The 13,717-nt window shown below is 41.7% G+C and overlaps 1 protein-coding gene across 1 annotated transcript in view; it reads left to right on the top strand.

The window, feature by feature from the left end:
- The window catches only part of LOC119004497 (nardilysin-like), a 24,021-nt gene extending 10,304 nt beyond the window's left edge, over positions 1-13,717 (top strand). The window contains exons 13-32 of the mRNA XM_037071454.1: positions 805-925; positions 3,685-3,743; positions 4,045-4,099; positions 4,196-4,300; positions 4,770-4,893; positions 5,215-5,301; positions 6,553-6,672; positions 6,827-6,878; positions 7,261-7,411; positions 8,903-9,030; positions 9,224-9,386; positions 9,602-9,633; positions 9,865-10,003; positions 10,124-10,171; positions 10,244-10,296; positions 11,479-11,562; positions 11,808-11,898; positions 12,158-12,274; positions 12,733-12,822; positions 12,902-13,717. Coding sequence (XP_036927349.1) covers positions 805-925; positions 3,685-3,743; positions 4,045-4,099; positions 4,196-4,300; positions 4,770-4,893; positions 5,215-5,301; positions 6,553-6,672; positions 6,827-6,878; positions 7,261-7,411; positions 8,903-9,030; positions 9,224-9,386; positions 9,602-9,633; positions 9,865-10,003; positions 10,124-10,171; positions 10,244-10,296; positions 11,479-11,562; positions 11,808-11,898; positions 12,158-12,274; positions 12,733-12,822; positions 12,902-13,111 — 2,029 coding nt within the window. The 3' untranslated portion in view covers positions 13,112-13,717. The remainder of the gene's footprint in view (positions 1-804; positions 926-3,684; positions 3,744-4,044; positions 4,100-4,195; positions 4,301-4,769; positions 4,894-5,214; positions 5,302-6,552; positions 6,673-6,826; positions 6,879-7,260; positions 7,412-8,902; positions 9,031-9,223; positions 9,387-9,601; positions 9,634-9,864; positions 10,004-10,123; positions 10,172-10,243; positions 10,297-11,478; positions 11,563-11,807; positions 11,899-12,157; positions 12,275-12,732; positions 12,823-12,901) is intronic.

Raw genomic sequence — 13,717 nt, 5'->3', positions numbered from 1 at the left:
AGTGATTGGGTTATGAAAGATCAGATGCAACACAAACAACAGTGACATGGAGGAGACGACGACGACAACAACAATATGGAGCAATGCAACAAACTTATTTCACCACTTTAAGCAGAAGCACCTGGTTGAGTAATGGGAGATTTCTAAACCGAAATAAAGTCAAAATATTGCAGCAATATCCTAAAATATTGTGATATAGTTCGAGGGTCATATTGCTCAGCCCACCATCACACACTTCTGATCAGGTGCCTTACATTTAAGAGGCCAGACCAGCAGTTTTTTTTTACAACAGAATACCACCATACTTTTCATGGATTTTTATCATCACTGTTTTATTTCTTTTCAGTGCAGCATGAAAACCTTCAGATATTGAAAAACTTGCCTGGCATCGTCAAACTCAGTCAGCATCATCTCCGCTCGTTTGCTAATGCAGCGCAGACTTCTCAAAACCGACCTTCGCCTCTCAGTGCATCGTCATACCGCTAGAAACGTTTCTTCATGCAGATAAAAGCAGACGTGGTGCTCGCTTTGACGGATAACCCAGCTCGAGAAAGTTTGAAATCTCTGCCAGCTGCCTGCTTTTCATTTTTAAATGGATGAAACGCTGCACACAAGGTGGGACAAACACATAAACAGGATGATACATGTTACCTCCTCCTTCTGGGATTATTAAAGCTGCGCTCGAGGCCTCAAGGGGACTACAAAAATGTTGTTTGAGATCAGAAAACATGAAGTGACTTATATTCTACTTGCTGCCCTGCACATATTTCAACTCTTTATGTCGGTGTGTGTGTCTGTGTGTAGGTGCTGGGCTCTGGCCTTGTTTGGAGGAAACAGTGAAACCGGCTTTGACCAGAACACCACCTACTCGATCTTTTCCATCTCCATCACACTCACCGACGAAGGCTTCCAAAACTTCTATCAGGTGAAGACAATCCCTCACTTTTACTCTCTTTTATTAGTTTTTTTTCTGCTCTGGATACACGGCAACTCTTCTTCAAAGCTTCATACGTAACATTGACATTAAGGGGCTTTACCACAACACCACAACAATGGTTTTTGCAGAGTGTAATCTGTTTTTTTTTTGTTTTGTTTTTTAAATGCCACCCTTGGTGTCGTTTGCAGCAATAAGAAATTCCTGTGAAAACTGTGACAACACAGCCCTGCTTTGTGCATGTGTATTACATTTCAAGCCTATTATCCATGCGTGCACATATATGAGGACAACAAGAGAAATGGTTGATTATTAAGCTACTGTTATTGTTTGTGCTGCTGATTCTACTGAATCCTACAGAGTGGTGTTGATTTGCTGCAGGGTTGTTTCGATGTGACGGCTCTATTCATTCTGTTTCAAAGTGGTATTTCTGCACAGTTGCAGATAAAGATGAGGCTACACTAATATTATTAGTATTAAACTATTTGTTGAATTGCATCCCCCTGGTCTGCTTTGAGGATTGTTTCCTCCACTCAAGAGCATTTTGAGGTCCAGCAATTAAAATTTATTGGAAAAAGATGAAATGTGATCATTTCCAAAATGGTTTTGTCTAACAAAATAGTTCACTTGTTGGCATTTAGGCTTTCAAAAATAAACATCTTCACTAGAGGTAAAACTATTTTGCTTCACACAGAGAGTATGAAACAGGGCAGTCCAACACTACTATAGTAAATAACTCATTGTTACAAAAAGAAAAGATCGTATTACATATATGCACTCAGTCAGCGCTCAAATGTCAAAGAACCAGTTTAAAAGAATCTAAAGATTTCTGATAACGAATCACTTTGTTTGATTTCAGGGTGATGACATCATAAAATATGACGACAGAAGCTTAATTCATAATCCTCGACAGAGCTACGACATTCGGTGCAGCCCTAGTTCGTCACGTATCATCTAAATCATTTGTTGTCAGGTCTCGTTTTAGTCTTTACGGTGCAGATGTAGAAATAATAAACTTTGTGTGGAGCAGAGTATGGCAGCGGTGTAGATTGGATGTAGCCTGCATGTACACATCTGGCCTCTGTGCCTGGCTACCATTAATACAACAGGTCATTTAAGGATGAAATACGTGTTTTCAGTTGCTATGACAATGCCTGTGTTACAATGGGAGGCAGGCGGCGATCCTTCAACCAGAGGACTGTTTTCTAATCTAAAGTACTAAATGGAAAAATGCTTCATGTCAACACACTTGCATTGATAAATGCCGTATAGATGCTCCAGCGGCCTTGAAGATGTTGTTTACTGCGATCAAAAACGATTCATCACTCATTCTTTCTGTCGCGGAGGATGAACCTGGAGTTGTTTGGATCACAGGGCGCCGGCTTCTCAGAATTATTTTGCAGGGGGCAAAACACAGTCAAGTGTGGCACACGGAGTGCACCTGAAGAGCCATTCTCTTGGTATTCTATTCACCGGAGGTACATGGCACACCTGAGGCCCACTTGGTTACAGGGTGACAAGGTTAAAAATACACATAAGTGTGAGTAATGTGACAAATGTGGCAGACAAGATGTAAATGAAAGGGGAATGTACAATATGTGAACCCTTTTTTTTATAAAGCAGAGAAACCTGAGGATAACATTGGATATTTTTTTTTTGTAGGCTGTCATTAATAGATATAATTCTGGGAAATCGTCCTTTTTCTCGTGCCATTTCCTGTCACTCTTAAGGCTGTCCTGTCAAAAAAAAGCACTCTGATTGGTAACTGGTCATGAATAAAAGCCTATTAGTGCTGAATAATGTGACTCTGCTAAACAAATTGTAATTTACGTTATCAAATAATAAAGATGATAATCACTGCTTCCAAAATGTAGTTGAGTATGAAGTAAAAGTACCTCAAAATTGTCCTTAAACATATTACTTGAGTTAATTGTAGTTACAGTTATCATCAGCTCATCATGTGAATCAGGTGTGTTGTGGGAGGGAAACATCTAAAACATGCAGAGCAGAGAGCCACCAGGACCAGGATTGAAAAAACACTGAACATTTTCATTTTAACTGCAAATGTATGTCAATTGATCATCTCCTTTTATTACCTATAATTTGTGCCAGCCCTGAACTAACCATCTACTTTTAATGGGTTGTTCCCCTCTTGAATTTTAAAGCTTTAACACTCTGTAGTTAAACTCAAATTCACTTTTTTTTTTTTTTTTGCAAAGTGACGTGAGGAGATTGACACGACTCTCTCGTCGGTACAAAGCTGTCGACACTTCGTGACACTCATCCATTGCATCCATAGCAATTATTATGTCATACTTCTCTTCCTGTCTTCTCCCCTGACAGGACGGAGGACTCTGTTGTTCACAGTTAATAATTAGTACTCTTTTGTCACAAAAGGCGGAGGCGACCATTTTCATTTATACATGTTTAAATCTCACCGGGGGGAACGAATAAAAACGCACTTTAGCTTCTGTTTGGTATTTAAATGAAGACACCTTTTTTCAAACGATGGTCATATCAGGTTTTAATGACTGTAATCAAATCACAATAGTCAACAAGATTGGTAGTTACATCTGCGTAATTGATATGGTTTATAAAACTTGAGGGTACGTTTTCACCTTACCCCTGTCATTAAGAGTCATTTCACGGTAATTTTATCGACGGAAACGAGCGTGGTAGTGATTCAATAAAGCCGAGGGATTTGTAAAGTTGTGGCATCTAATTTCTGTGCATCTGTGGCCTTTTTGCAGGTGACTCACCTGGTGTTCCAGTACCTGAAGATGCTGCAGACGCTTGGACCACAGCAAAGGCACTCACACACTCACACACTCACACACACAGTCTCACAAAACACAACAGAGCTTCTTTATTCTGCCTGTTGCGCTTTTTGGGTAAATTGCAGGGAGGGAGGTAGTTAATACTGTATTATTACTTGATATGTAGAGGTGAATATGTTGTTGGTGTTTGTTTCATTTATAGATTTATAGCTTTATTATTTTTTTGTTTTTGTTTTTCTGTTCCTTAATCTGTCTAAAGGCTGTTTTTGACATCCGAGCTTCTGTCTGGGATGCATAAAGTTAATATTTCAGTCTGTTTGTTCATGTGTTCAGAATATATGAGGAGATTCAGAAGATTGAAGCGAACGAGTTCCACTATCAGGAGCAAGTAAGAAATCCAAATATTCCTGTGCTGCTTTATCACATGGATGTTAAACGTTGTTGTTGTTGTTCGCACCACTAAGAGCGGTCGCCTTGTCGTCAGATCGACCCTATAGAGTACGTCGAGGACATCTGCGAGAACATGCAGCTGTTCCCTAAAGACGACTTCCTGACAGGAGATCAGCTGATGTTTGAGTACAGCCCAGATGTAAGTAGTTCAGTAGTTCGGGGAGTGAACCAGTTCAGTTTTTATTCTTAAATCCTATAAAGATGTTAATGAAACGGGTCATTTAAAAGTGGAAAAATATATTTTTTTTCCGTCTTGATGTGTGAATGATTTTTTATTTTTTTTTAACAGCTTTTTATATGCCAGAAATATCTGCGACTAGAGTTGTTTGGTGCCACCGTCTTTGATTGGTGGATGATATTTTGCATCAAACGTTGCAGTCTAATTGTGGCTTTGCACATTTCCTGTGATGGCTGTGAGATCTGTTCAGTTTTGCTGCCTCTTATTGTGATTGACAGCGAAAATTGTCTCCGCATAAACAAGTAATTTAGAACAAAGGGGGGAAAAAAACAACTCTCCTCCTCTGTGCTGAAAAGTTGACTTTATTTGTGTGTGTGTGTGTGTGTGTGTGTGTGTGTGTGCGTGTGTGTGCATGTGTGTGTGTGTTTAGGTGATCAGTGCAGCCTTGTCGCTCCTCACCCCGGAGAAAGCCAACCTGATGCTGTTGTCACCAGAACATGAGGGCCAGTGTCCCCTCAGGGAGAAGTGGTTTGGCACACAATACACCGTGGAGGGTTTGTTTCTGTGTGTGTCCGTGTGTGTGTCCGTGTGTGTTTTTGTTTGTTTGCTGTCACTGTAACAGCGCCTTCCCACATTGTAGGCATTCAGTGAATACATTGTCTGTTTTTTCCCCCTCGTGTGCTGATATTCAGCTTGATATAATGCAGGCAGCCGGCGGCAGAAAAATGCCACCATTTATCTCCCGTCTTTTTCAGATGGCGAACAATAGCATTGTAACAGAATTTAAATTTAAAAGATCTCTTAAACCATTATTATTGCTGTTGGAATAAAGACTTTACATCACTCGATATAAAACCTGTTATCTCTCTCTCTAGACATCCAGCAGCAGTGGATGGAGCGGTGGACAGGAAACCTGGAGCTGAACGGCGACCTCCACCTCCCCGCTGAGAACAAGTTCATCTGTGGGTGAATCAACTTGACCTTTTGTTTTGCACTACAGGCAAAAAAAAAGTAGGTTGTTTTGGCCCAAAACTGCTCCAGGTATCTGGGAAGTGACCAATAAGATGATCATGAGAAAAAGCAATGCTGCGGCAGTTTGACTTTTGCTCTCCATTCATCCGTCTGACAAAGACAAGCAATCAGATATATTGACCGAACGTGGAGGAAGAGTGACTGGTGAATGTGTTCTGCCATCTGTAACACTCTCTTGTTTGTCACTTATGTAATGAAAGTGTCGTATCTGAAGCTCAAATTTCTTAACACAAAATGAGGTTTGTTTCTTCTTCTTCAGAGGAGGAGCGATTTCAATATTGTATGTGCTGATGGATGACTGTAATCCTGTCTGGGAGGCACATGAGATTTGTTTGCTTCTCACTCCAGTTATAACAACAGCCCCCGCTACCTGCTGCTTCTCAGTGAACTCACAGGTCCAGCATGAGGAAAAACATTATATTTTAACATGTCAAAACCGAACATAAGAGCAGTCCTGCACCTTAGACAAATACAGCTTAGGTACATCTGAAGCACAGCCTGTTCCTTTAATCACATCAGACATAAAGGCACTGAAGTCTACTTTAATAAAAGAAAATAAATCAGGACATTCAGCAGACGATTTAGGGAAAAGCCTTTATCTAAGATATCTAAGAAGTGATATAGCAGACAGCGGAACAAAATGTGAATTTCATCTTCGACCTCTCTTCGATCACACAGGTGACACGTTCTGTTCTCCTCTGGGATAATTCAGAAATGTCACATTTCTGCAGCAAGACACACGACACAACATCCCAGCTGTAATTATCTTAATAGCCTCAAATCGTTCCCCACGTTACATGAGTCCAGTTACGTCAGCAGTTCAGACTAATTGGAGTGCGTCAATTAAAGGTCAAGATTTTAACCTGTCAAACGAGGCACGTCTGACCGAGCTTTTTCAGGCTGGTTTATTGTTTTCTATTTATACATTTTTGGAAGGCCACAGCACCAAATCGCCATTTTAATCAAACGTGAAGAGATGATGTGTCTTCACTTATCGGCCCAAGGGGTTCCTGAATCATTTATTGGAGGAGGGGGACTGGGGAAGCTTGTGCAGTTTTGACAACTACCTGCTTGTGTTTATCCCCGAACAGGACACACTGAATCATTGAAACTCACACATTATTTATGAGACTGTACCGAGCAGAATTATGATGTTTTATTGTTTATGTGCATTCGCTCAGCCACTGACTTCGCCCTGAAGCCCTCTGACTGCCCAGACACCGAGTTCCCTGTCCGGATAGCCGACAGCGACAGAGGCTGCCTGTGGTACAAGAAGGACAATAAATTCAAAATCCCTAAAGGTAAAGTGTGTCTGCTGAGAGAGAGAGAGAGAGAGAGAGAGAGGGTGTGTGTGCCTGTACTGTGAGCATCATTTGGCATTCAAGATGTTTCCATTACGACTTCTAAATATCATTAAGGAGGAGTTGACACTCGTTTGTCTCTGTCCTCCTGCAGCCTACATCAGATTCCACATAATCTCTCCTGTAATCCAGCAGTCTGCGAAGAAGTGAGTTCAGGCTCAGATGTGACCTTTTGAAAAGAGCGTTTGTTTTCTTCCAGCTGTGCTCATTAACATCTCTTTATCTCCCGCCATCCCTCTGTCCCCCGTCTCTCACTCCTTCAATTTCATCCCCTTTTTCATTGCTACAATCTTCCCTTTTACTTTCCCTCTTACCTCCCGTCCTTCCCTACTTTTAATTTCCTCTTTCACCTTGCTTTCATCCTTTCTCTCTCTCTTGCTCATATTTGTTGCCTTGCCCTTTCTTTCTACCTTGCCTGTCACTTTTACTGCCTCGATTATTATTATTATTATTATTATTATTATTATTCCTCTTTCTTCTCACCACCCCTCCCTCCCTGTCTTTAATTTACTCTTCCTTCTATTTCAGTGTCGTCCTGTTCGACCTGTTGGTCAACATCCTCGGCCATAACCTTGCAGAGCCGGCCTACGAGGCCGAAGTGGCCCAGCTGGAGTACAAACTGACGGCCGGTGAACACGGCCTGGTCATCAAGGTCAAAGGATTCAACCACAAACTGCCGGTGAGTAAATGCATGTAGAGAATCTGGACAAAGACAGACCGCACACTGATGAATAAACAGCATGATGTGCACTAGAGAAATACATTGCCTTGAAAGATGTTTGCTTACCTTCCTGTGTAATTGTTGGTTTCATTTATTTAACTTTATCTTAGACGGATAAAATAGCTCTTTGATATCACTTTCTAATAAAGCGTACTTTGTCTCTGTCAGGTGGTAATGAATCATTAATTGAATCTTGTGTATCATAATAATAGACGTAGACAACCTGGCAACCGAATAGCGGCTTTTATTATCGACTTCAATGACGCATTAAAGGAATAACGCAACATTTTTGGAAATGCTCTTCTTCATCTTTTGGCTTATCGTGTGTTTTGATACTTTTGCTGGAGCTGGTCGACAGTTGGCTTAACTTAACACTGTGTTATCTGCTATTGCCTTTTCAATAGCAGGTGGTTTAGTGTGCACAACAACAGCTCAACAGCTATAATCACTGAACTCTAAATATTGGTAATATTAAAATCTATAAAACTGCTGTAGTGTGAGTACGATCCAGGCAAGCGGTTTGCAGATGTTTCCTCTTTTAGACGTTTCTCTGCTCCAGCACACCTGACTCAAATGAATGGGTCGTTAGCAGCGTCCAGCAAGGCCTGATGACGAGTTGATCGTTTGAATCAGGTGTGTTGGAGCAGGGAAACTTCCAAAACATGATGACTGGACACGGAGGAGAGAAACTGCAACCCTATCACTGTCCAGAGGAATCAAAGTCCACCTACAAGCACCTGCAAAGCATATTTCTTATTAAGATGAGCTAACGTGCTGCTGGCTGTAGCTTCATGGTTACTGTACAGACAAGAGACATGATTTTAAGAATTTAAGGGGGTTTACTACTACATATGTGTTTTAAAAGTAGTGTAAAGGAAGCTGCATGTCATCTAATTAATTGCCTCCAGTGATCTTACTCAGTGGCTTAATTGTATTGCGGGTAATGTAGGTGCCAGGTTTTGAAAACAAAGAAGAATATGTGGATGAATTGGGCGATATCTTAGCATCAAACTGTCCACAATGAGTCCAGCAGTGTTGCACTAAAACCAGCACCTACATTACTCACAGTGCAATTTAGCCACTTAGTGACATCACCGGCGGGCAGTTTATCAGATTACATATGCAGTATTACTTCCCACGACCTGTAAACGCACTTTAATGTGTTATATTGATGGAGTTACCCTTTAAGTCTTGGCAGGAAAAGGACTATTTATAGTCCCTGAAAGTGGAAGTATTGCTTAAAGCAATTGTTTGTGTACAACTACTCTTTTTTTTTTAAACCTCTTTTGAAAAGGACAGTCAGGTTGCTGAGCAACACGGATATACTGTCATGAAGCACAGCCATGTATTTATTCCAGACACAAGCACACACAGATGTGTTTGCATTGTCTCCGTGAACGATAATCACGGTGATGTTATCCGTCTCTCTCTCCATACCTCTCTTGTTAGCTGCTGTTCCACCTGATCATTGACCACCTGGCTGATTTCTCTGCCTCCCCTGATGTCTTCAGCATGTTCGCTGAGCAGCTCAAGAAAACCTACTTCAACATCCTCATTAAACCAGAGAAACTCGGCAAGTGAGTTGTTTACCATCTGTCCTTTTTTTTTTTTTTTCCTCCCCTCTGACATTTCCATCTCACTCTGCGACTCATCTTCAAGTCTATGATGCCTTCTAGTGGTGAAATGTGTGGCAGCCCTGAATGGAAAACCCTCCTGCTTTTTGTTGTCCTCTTTTCCCGTCTCCCGTCTCCGCCCCCGCCTCTTTCTCAGGGACGTTCGTCTGCTGATCCTGGAGCACTCTCGCTGGTCCATGGTGGAGAAGTATCAGGCTCTGACGGCCGGTCTGACCAGCGCCGAGCTGATGGAGTTCAGCCAGAATTTCCGGGCCGAGCTGTACGCCGAGGGACTGGTTCAGGGCAACTTCAGCAGCGCTGTGAGTGGACGGCAGACAGCGTGCAGACAAGTGGATTGATTAAAAATGAATTTAGCTGATTATTTAATGAATCGGTTAATGCTCATGCTTTGCACTCGCATCAATTGATTCTGAGTGTGCTTGACATTGTTCTTGTGTTTGTCTGATTTCCGCTCCTCGCCCTCGCTCTCTTATCTCTACCTGATCATTATGCTTTATTGTGTTTTTCTCCACAGGAGTCAAAACAGTTCCTGCAGTATATCACAGAGTAAGTCCGCTCTCACGCTGAATGCACTCCCTAATGAGAACACCAGCACTATACAATCAAATCTGTTTGCCTTCCATACACAGTAATTTGCATTAGATGCAGTTGTTCAGTCTGTGACTCCTCTATAACCTCCTTCACACATGCTTTTTTATTTCCTTCTTTCCTCTCTTCCTCACCTCCTTTCCTATCCCCCCCCCCCCATTCATTCCTCTCGCGCCCCCTCATTTGCAGAAAGTTGCAGTTCTCCAAGCTGCCAACAGAGGTGCCGGTGATGTTCAGAGTGGTGGAGCTTCCTCTGAAGCAGCACATCTGTAAGGTCAAATCGCTCAACAAGGGAGACGCCAACTCTGAGGTCACCGTTTACTACCAGGTACGCCCACATCTGGAGCGCATCGCCTCTCTTTTTAATATCTTTCATTCTAAAATATTCCAATACAGCATCATGTTTCACTTCACCTCCGTCTTTCTGTCCTTTCTCCTGGTTTTCTAGTCCGGCCTTAAAGCCTTGCGGGAGCACACACTGATGGAGCTGCTGGTGGTGAGTATTGTTTTTTTTTTTTATCTCCACCCGCTCTGTCGTTCCTCCAACTGAGTTGTCGTTGTCTTTCAGATGCACATGGAGGAACCTTGTTTTGACTTCCTGCGGACCAAAGAGACACTGGGGTGAGTGTAGTCGTGTGTTTCAGTAAGACGTTTTAAAATTAATTCTGAATCAGTTCAGATTTCCATTAAAAATTTGAAGAGAAAACTTTTCAACTACGGAGATGGATTCTGTTTTATGGCACTCACGGTCTTAATAGTAATTTATTTTCTGTTCATTTGTTTTTAAATCTCTTTTCTCTCATTAAATAAATATCACTCTCGTTATGTTTTAAATGGTTTTATGTCTTTAATCTGTCTTTTCATGTTAATTTCTTCTTTTGTGAAGCTCATTGTAATGCGTCTTTATGTATGAAAATATAGTTATTATGATCATTATGATTAACTACCTTTTATACATACTTTTATACAATAGCACCAGTGTATCAGATTTATCATTTTATTTCATTGTAAAAGTATAAGTTCAAATAAATCACTGGTAAAATAACAAGTTCTCATGTAAAGATGACACCTCAGCTGGTTATAAATGTGCCACCTTTCCCTCTGTTTTCAAAGTCTTTATTCAATTTTGCAGAATTTCCACTTAAATGATATATATGCAGTCTGAAGATGTAGATGGTAGAGTACGTTCTGTTCCTGCTGATACGTCTCCGTCTGTTGTGGATCATTATGACGCTTTCCAGAACAACAAAAGTTGAATTGATGTTAAGAAAACTGGAGGATTCGTGTGAAAAGTGCAAGCTAACAACATTTAAACCTGAACTTAACTGCTACAGATACGTTGAATCAACCTGTAAATGTACATTAGACATGGCATGAAATGTATACTATGGGTCGAAAGATTAATCGGCATGGAAATGGAAATAAAAAGTAGCTAAAAAATCTACTTAGGAGTAGAAGTGCAGTACTGGAGTGACTTGACTTACATTCATACACTGCAAAACAGCGTTACGCTGAAGAGAAGTGTTCATGATCACTCCCTCTAATCGTGAATCCCATCGCACTCACAGTGTGTCAAAATAAGCATATCGCACAGCCCCAGTTCATATTGTGTCTCCTGTTAGATGCTACGTGAATAAATTCCCAGCTGGTTTCATTACAGAGAGCAGAGAGTAGAGAAAGTCGGAGCGGGTGGGACATCAACTCTCGGCGCTTCCTCGTGTAGTTGTTTTGATGCGTCTCTTGTTTATCTTCTCCTCGACATCTCTCATCCGCGCCGTCTCTGCTTCATCTCCCGCTCTGCAGGTACCACGTCTACCCCACCTGCAGAAACACCTCGGGCGTTCTGGGTTTCTCTGTCACCGTGGAAACACAGGCCACCAAGTTCAAGTGAGTGTGCGACAGGAACGTAACCTTTCATCCGCCCCAAAAAAAGGCAAAGATACGATTTATCTTAACCGCTTTCGCAAAACCGAGGTACAATTTATCTTGCTGTTCACCAGAAACCCAAGCTACAATTCATCTATCTGGCCCTGGAAAGAGAAGCGAGAGGAACTGATAAATGACTAAAGGAATCAAATAAACCCTATAACCTATAATATATCTCTCCGCTCTCGTGAAATTTTCTCCCTCAGTACCGAGCTGGTGGAGTTAAAGATTGAAGAGTTCTTGGCTTCATTTGGGGAGAAGCTCAATACACTGACTGAGGAGGCCTTTAACACTCAGGTCTGTGTGTGTGTGTGTGTGTTTTATTTTGTGTATTTGTGAGTTTCCCATTGTTATGAAAAAGTTTCAGCGAATGCTTTCCAACTTAAAAAAAAAAAAAAGTTTCAGAAAATGTCGAAAGTTGCTCTTCCAGTTACAACTCTGTGGATGAATAACACATTTCAACACCATGAAGTCCTGCTGTTGAACTTGAAATATTCAAATACTTCTAGAAGTCAAAGCAGTGTGTGTTAGTCGTGTGTGTGTGTGTTTTGTGCAGGTGACTGCCTTAGTGAAGCTGAAGGAGTGTGAGGACACACACCTCGGGGAGGAGGTGGACAGGAACTGGGGCGAGGTGGTTACACAGCAGTTTGTGTTTGACAGGCTGAACAGAGAGGTGAGGATAACACACGAAGGTAGACAAATGAATCCTCACGTCCATTTCATGTCTTTGGGATTTGATGCTGAAGTCGTGACCTCATTTCTCCTCCTAACCTACATACATTTAAAGAAACAGTTATTTTTGCATGGCATTTTAGCTAACTGTAACCATTTCTAGCTTTTATTTGGTCTCCACCAACTTCTTAGGGATGTTTTTTGATAAATGCGTAACTTTTTTCCACCTGCTAGAAACTTTGTCTTCTATTTTCTTGGTTCGTCTGAGCTCAGCTTCAAACAGTCGAACCATGATAACTAAATAAGTCATGAAACCAAAACGATAAGCCAGAAGTTGGTAAAATGTTGGGTGATAAATGTCTGTGGGTGCATCGCTTGACTTGTCATAACTTGATTTACTGGTATTCTAAAAAAAAAAACCTTGCAGTTTTAAGAGGCTCATGTTTCTGTGTGTTTCAGATCGAGGCTCTGAAGCAGATGACCAGGGACGAGCTGGTCTCCTGGTTCCATGAACACCGAGGACAGAACAGCCGCAAACTCAGCATGCATGTAAGCAACGTCTTGATGCGTGTGTGTCTAGGTATTTATCTCTTTCCTCTACTTATCAGCGCTTCCCTGTCTCTGAAAGGTTGTCGGATTTGGTGCTGAGGAGAACGACGAGGAGGCTGGTGGTGACGAGTGCAGAAAGGAGCATTTAAGTGGCTCGACCTACGGCGAGGTGTCTAAGCTCACCTTCCTTCAACCCTCACCCAAGATGGCAGGCGCCGAAGCCATCATGGACATCCATGCTTTCACTAAAGGCCTCCCTCTCTTCCCCTACCACAAGATACTCGGATGAACTCAGACTGCCAGACAGACAGATGACTGTGCTTCGCCTCTCGCTGAGCCACGATGAGGGACTCTGCCTCATTAGAGATGCAGGCACTTAATATGTGGAGGTGAAGGAAGGTTAAAACAGCTCCGGCTCCTCTCTGGACATGGATGCTGTCTCTGGGAGCCCAGCTGTGGATTTTACCCTCGCTGTGTGCACAAGCAAAAAGGCCTGAAATTGATGATTGTGTTCTCATAGCTTACTGATAATCCATTCTGCTTTCACACGCTCAATTGTTTTATTTCCTCTGAAACCGGGAGTGCAGGAGCGTTCTATCTATTTCTCAATTCCACCCTGGAAATCTTTGAATCATATTCTAATTTATTTGGTTCTCTCAGCTCTGCTGCTGTTACATCTTCAAATTAATGTCTCTCCTGCTGTTTTTGCGGGAGCACAGATCGAGTTTAATACAATTTTAAAGACACAAACAGACTGAGTCCTTTTGAACTCCAGATGTGTGTATTTGAGTGATTGTGTGCTCGGTTTCATGCTCTGCTGTGTTTTTAACAAACCTGGATCATGTCATGGTGTGAAACTGCAAAGAAATAAATCAATCAGTGATGACTGAACAAA

The sequence above is a fragment of the Acanthopagrus latus genome, chromosome 16 (assembly GCF_904848185.1).
Source record: "Acanthopagrus latus isolate v.2019 chromosome 16, fAcaLat1.1, whole genome shotgun sequence".
NCBI lineage: Eukaryota > Metazoa > Chordata > Actinopteri > Spariformes > Sparidae > Acanthopagrus > Acanthopagrus latus.
Note: the sequence above shows the minus strand (reverse complement) of the source record. Positions and strands in the feature narration are given on the sequence as shown.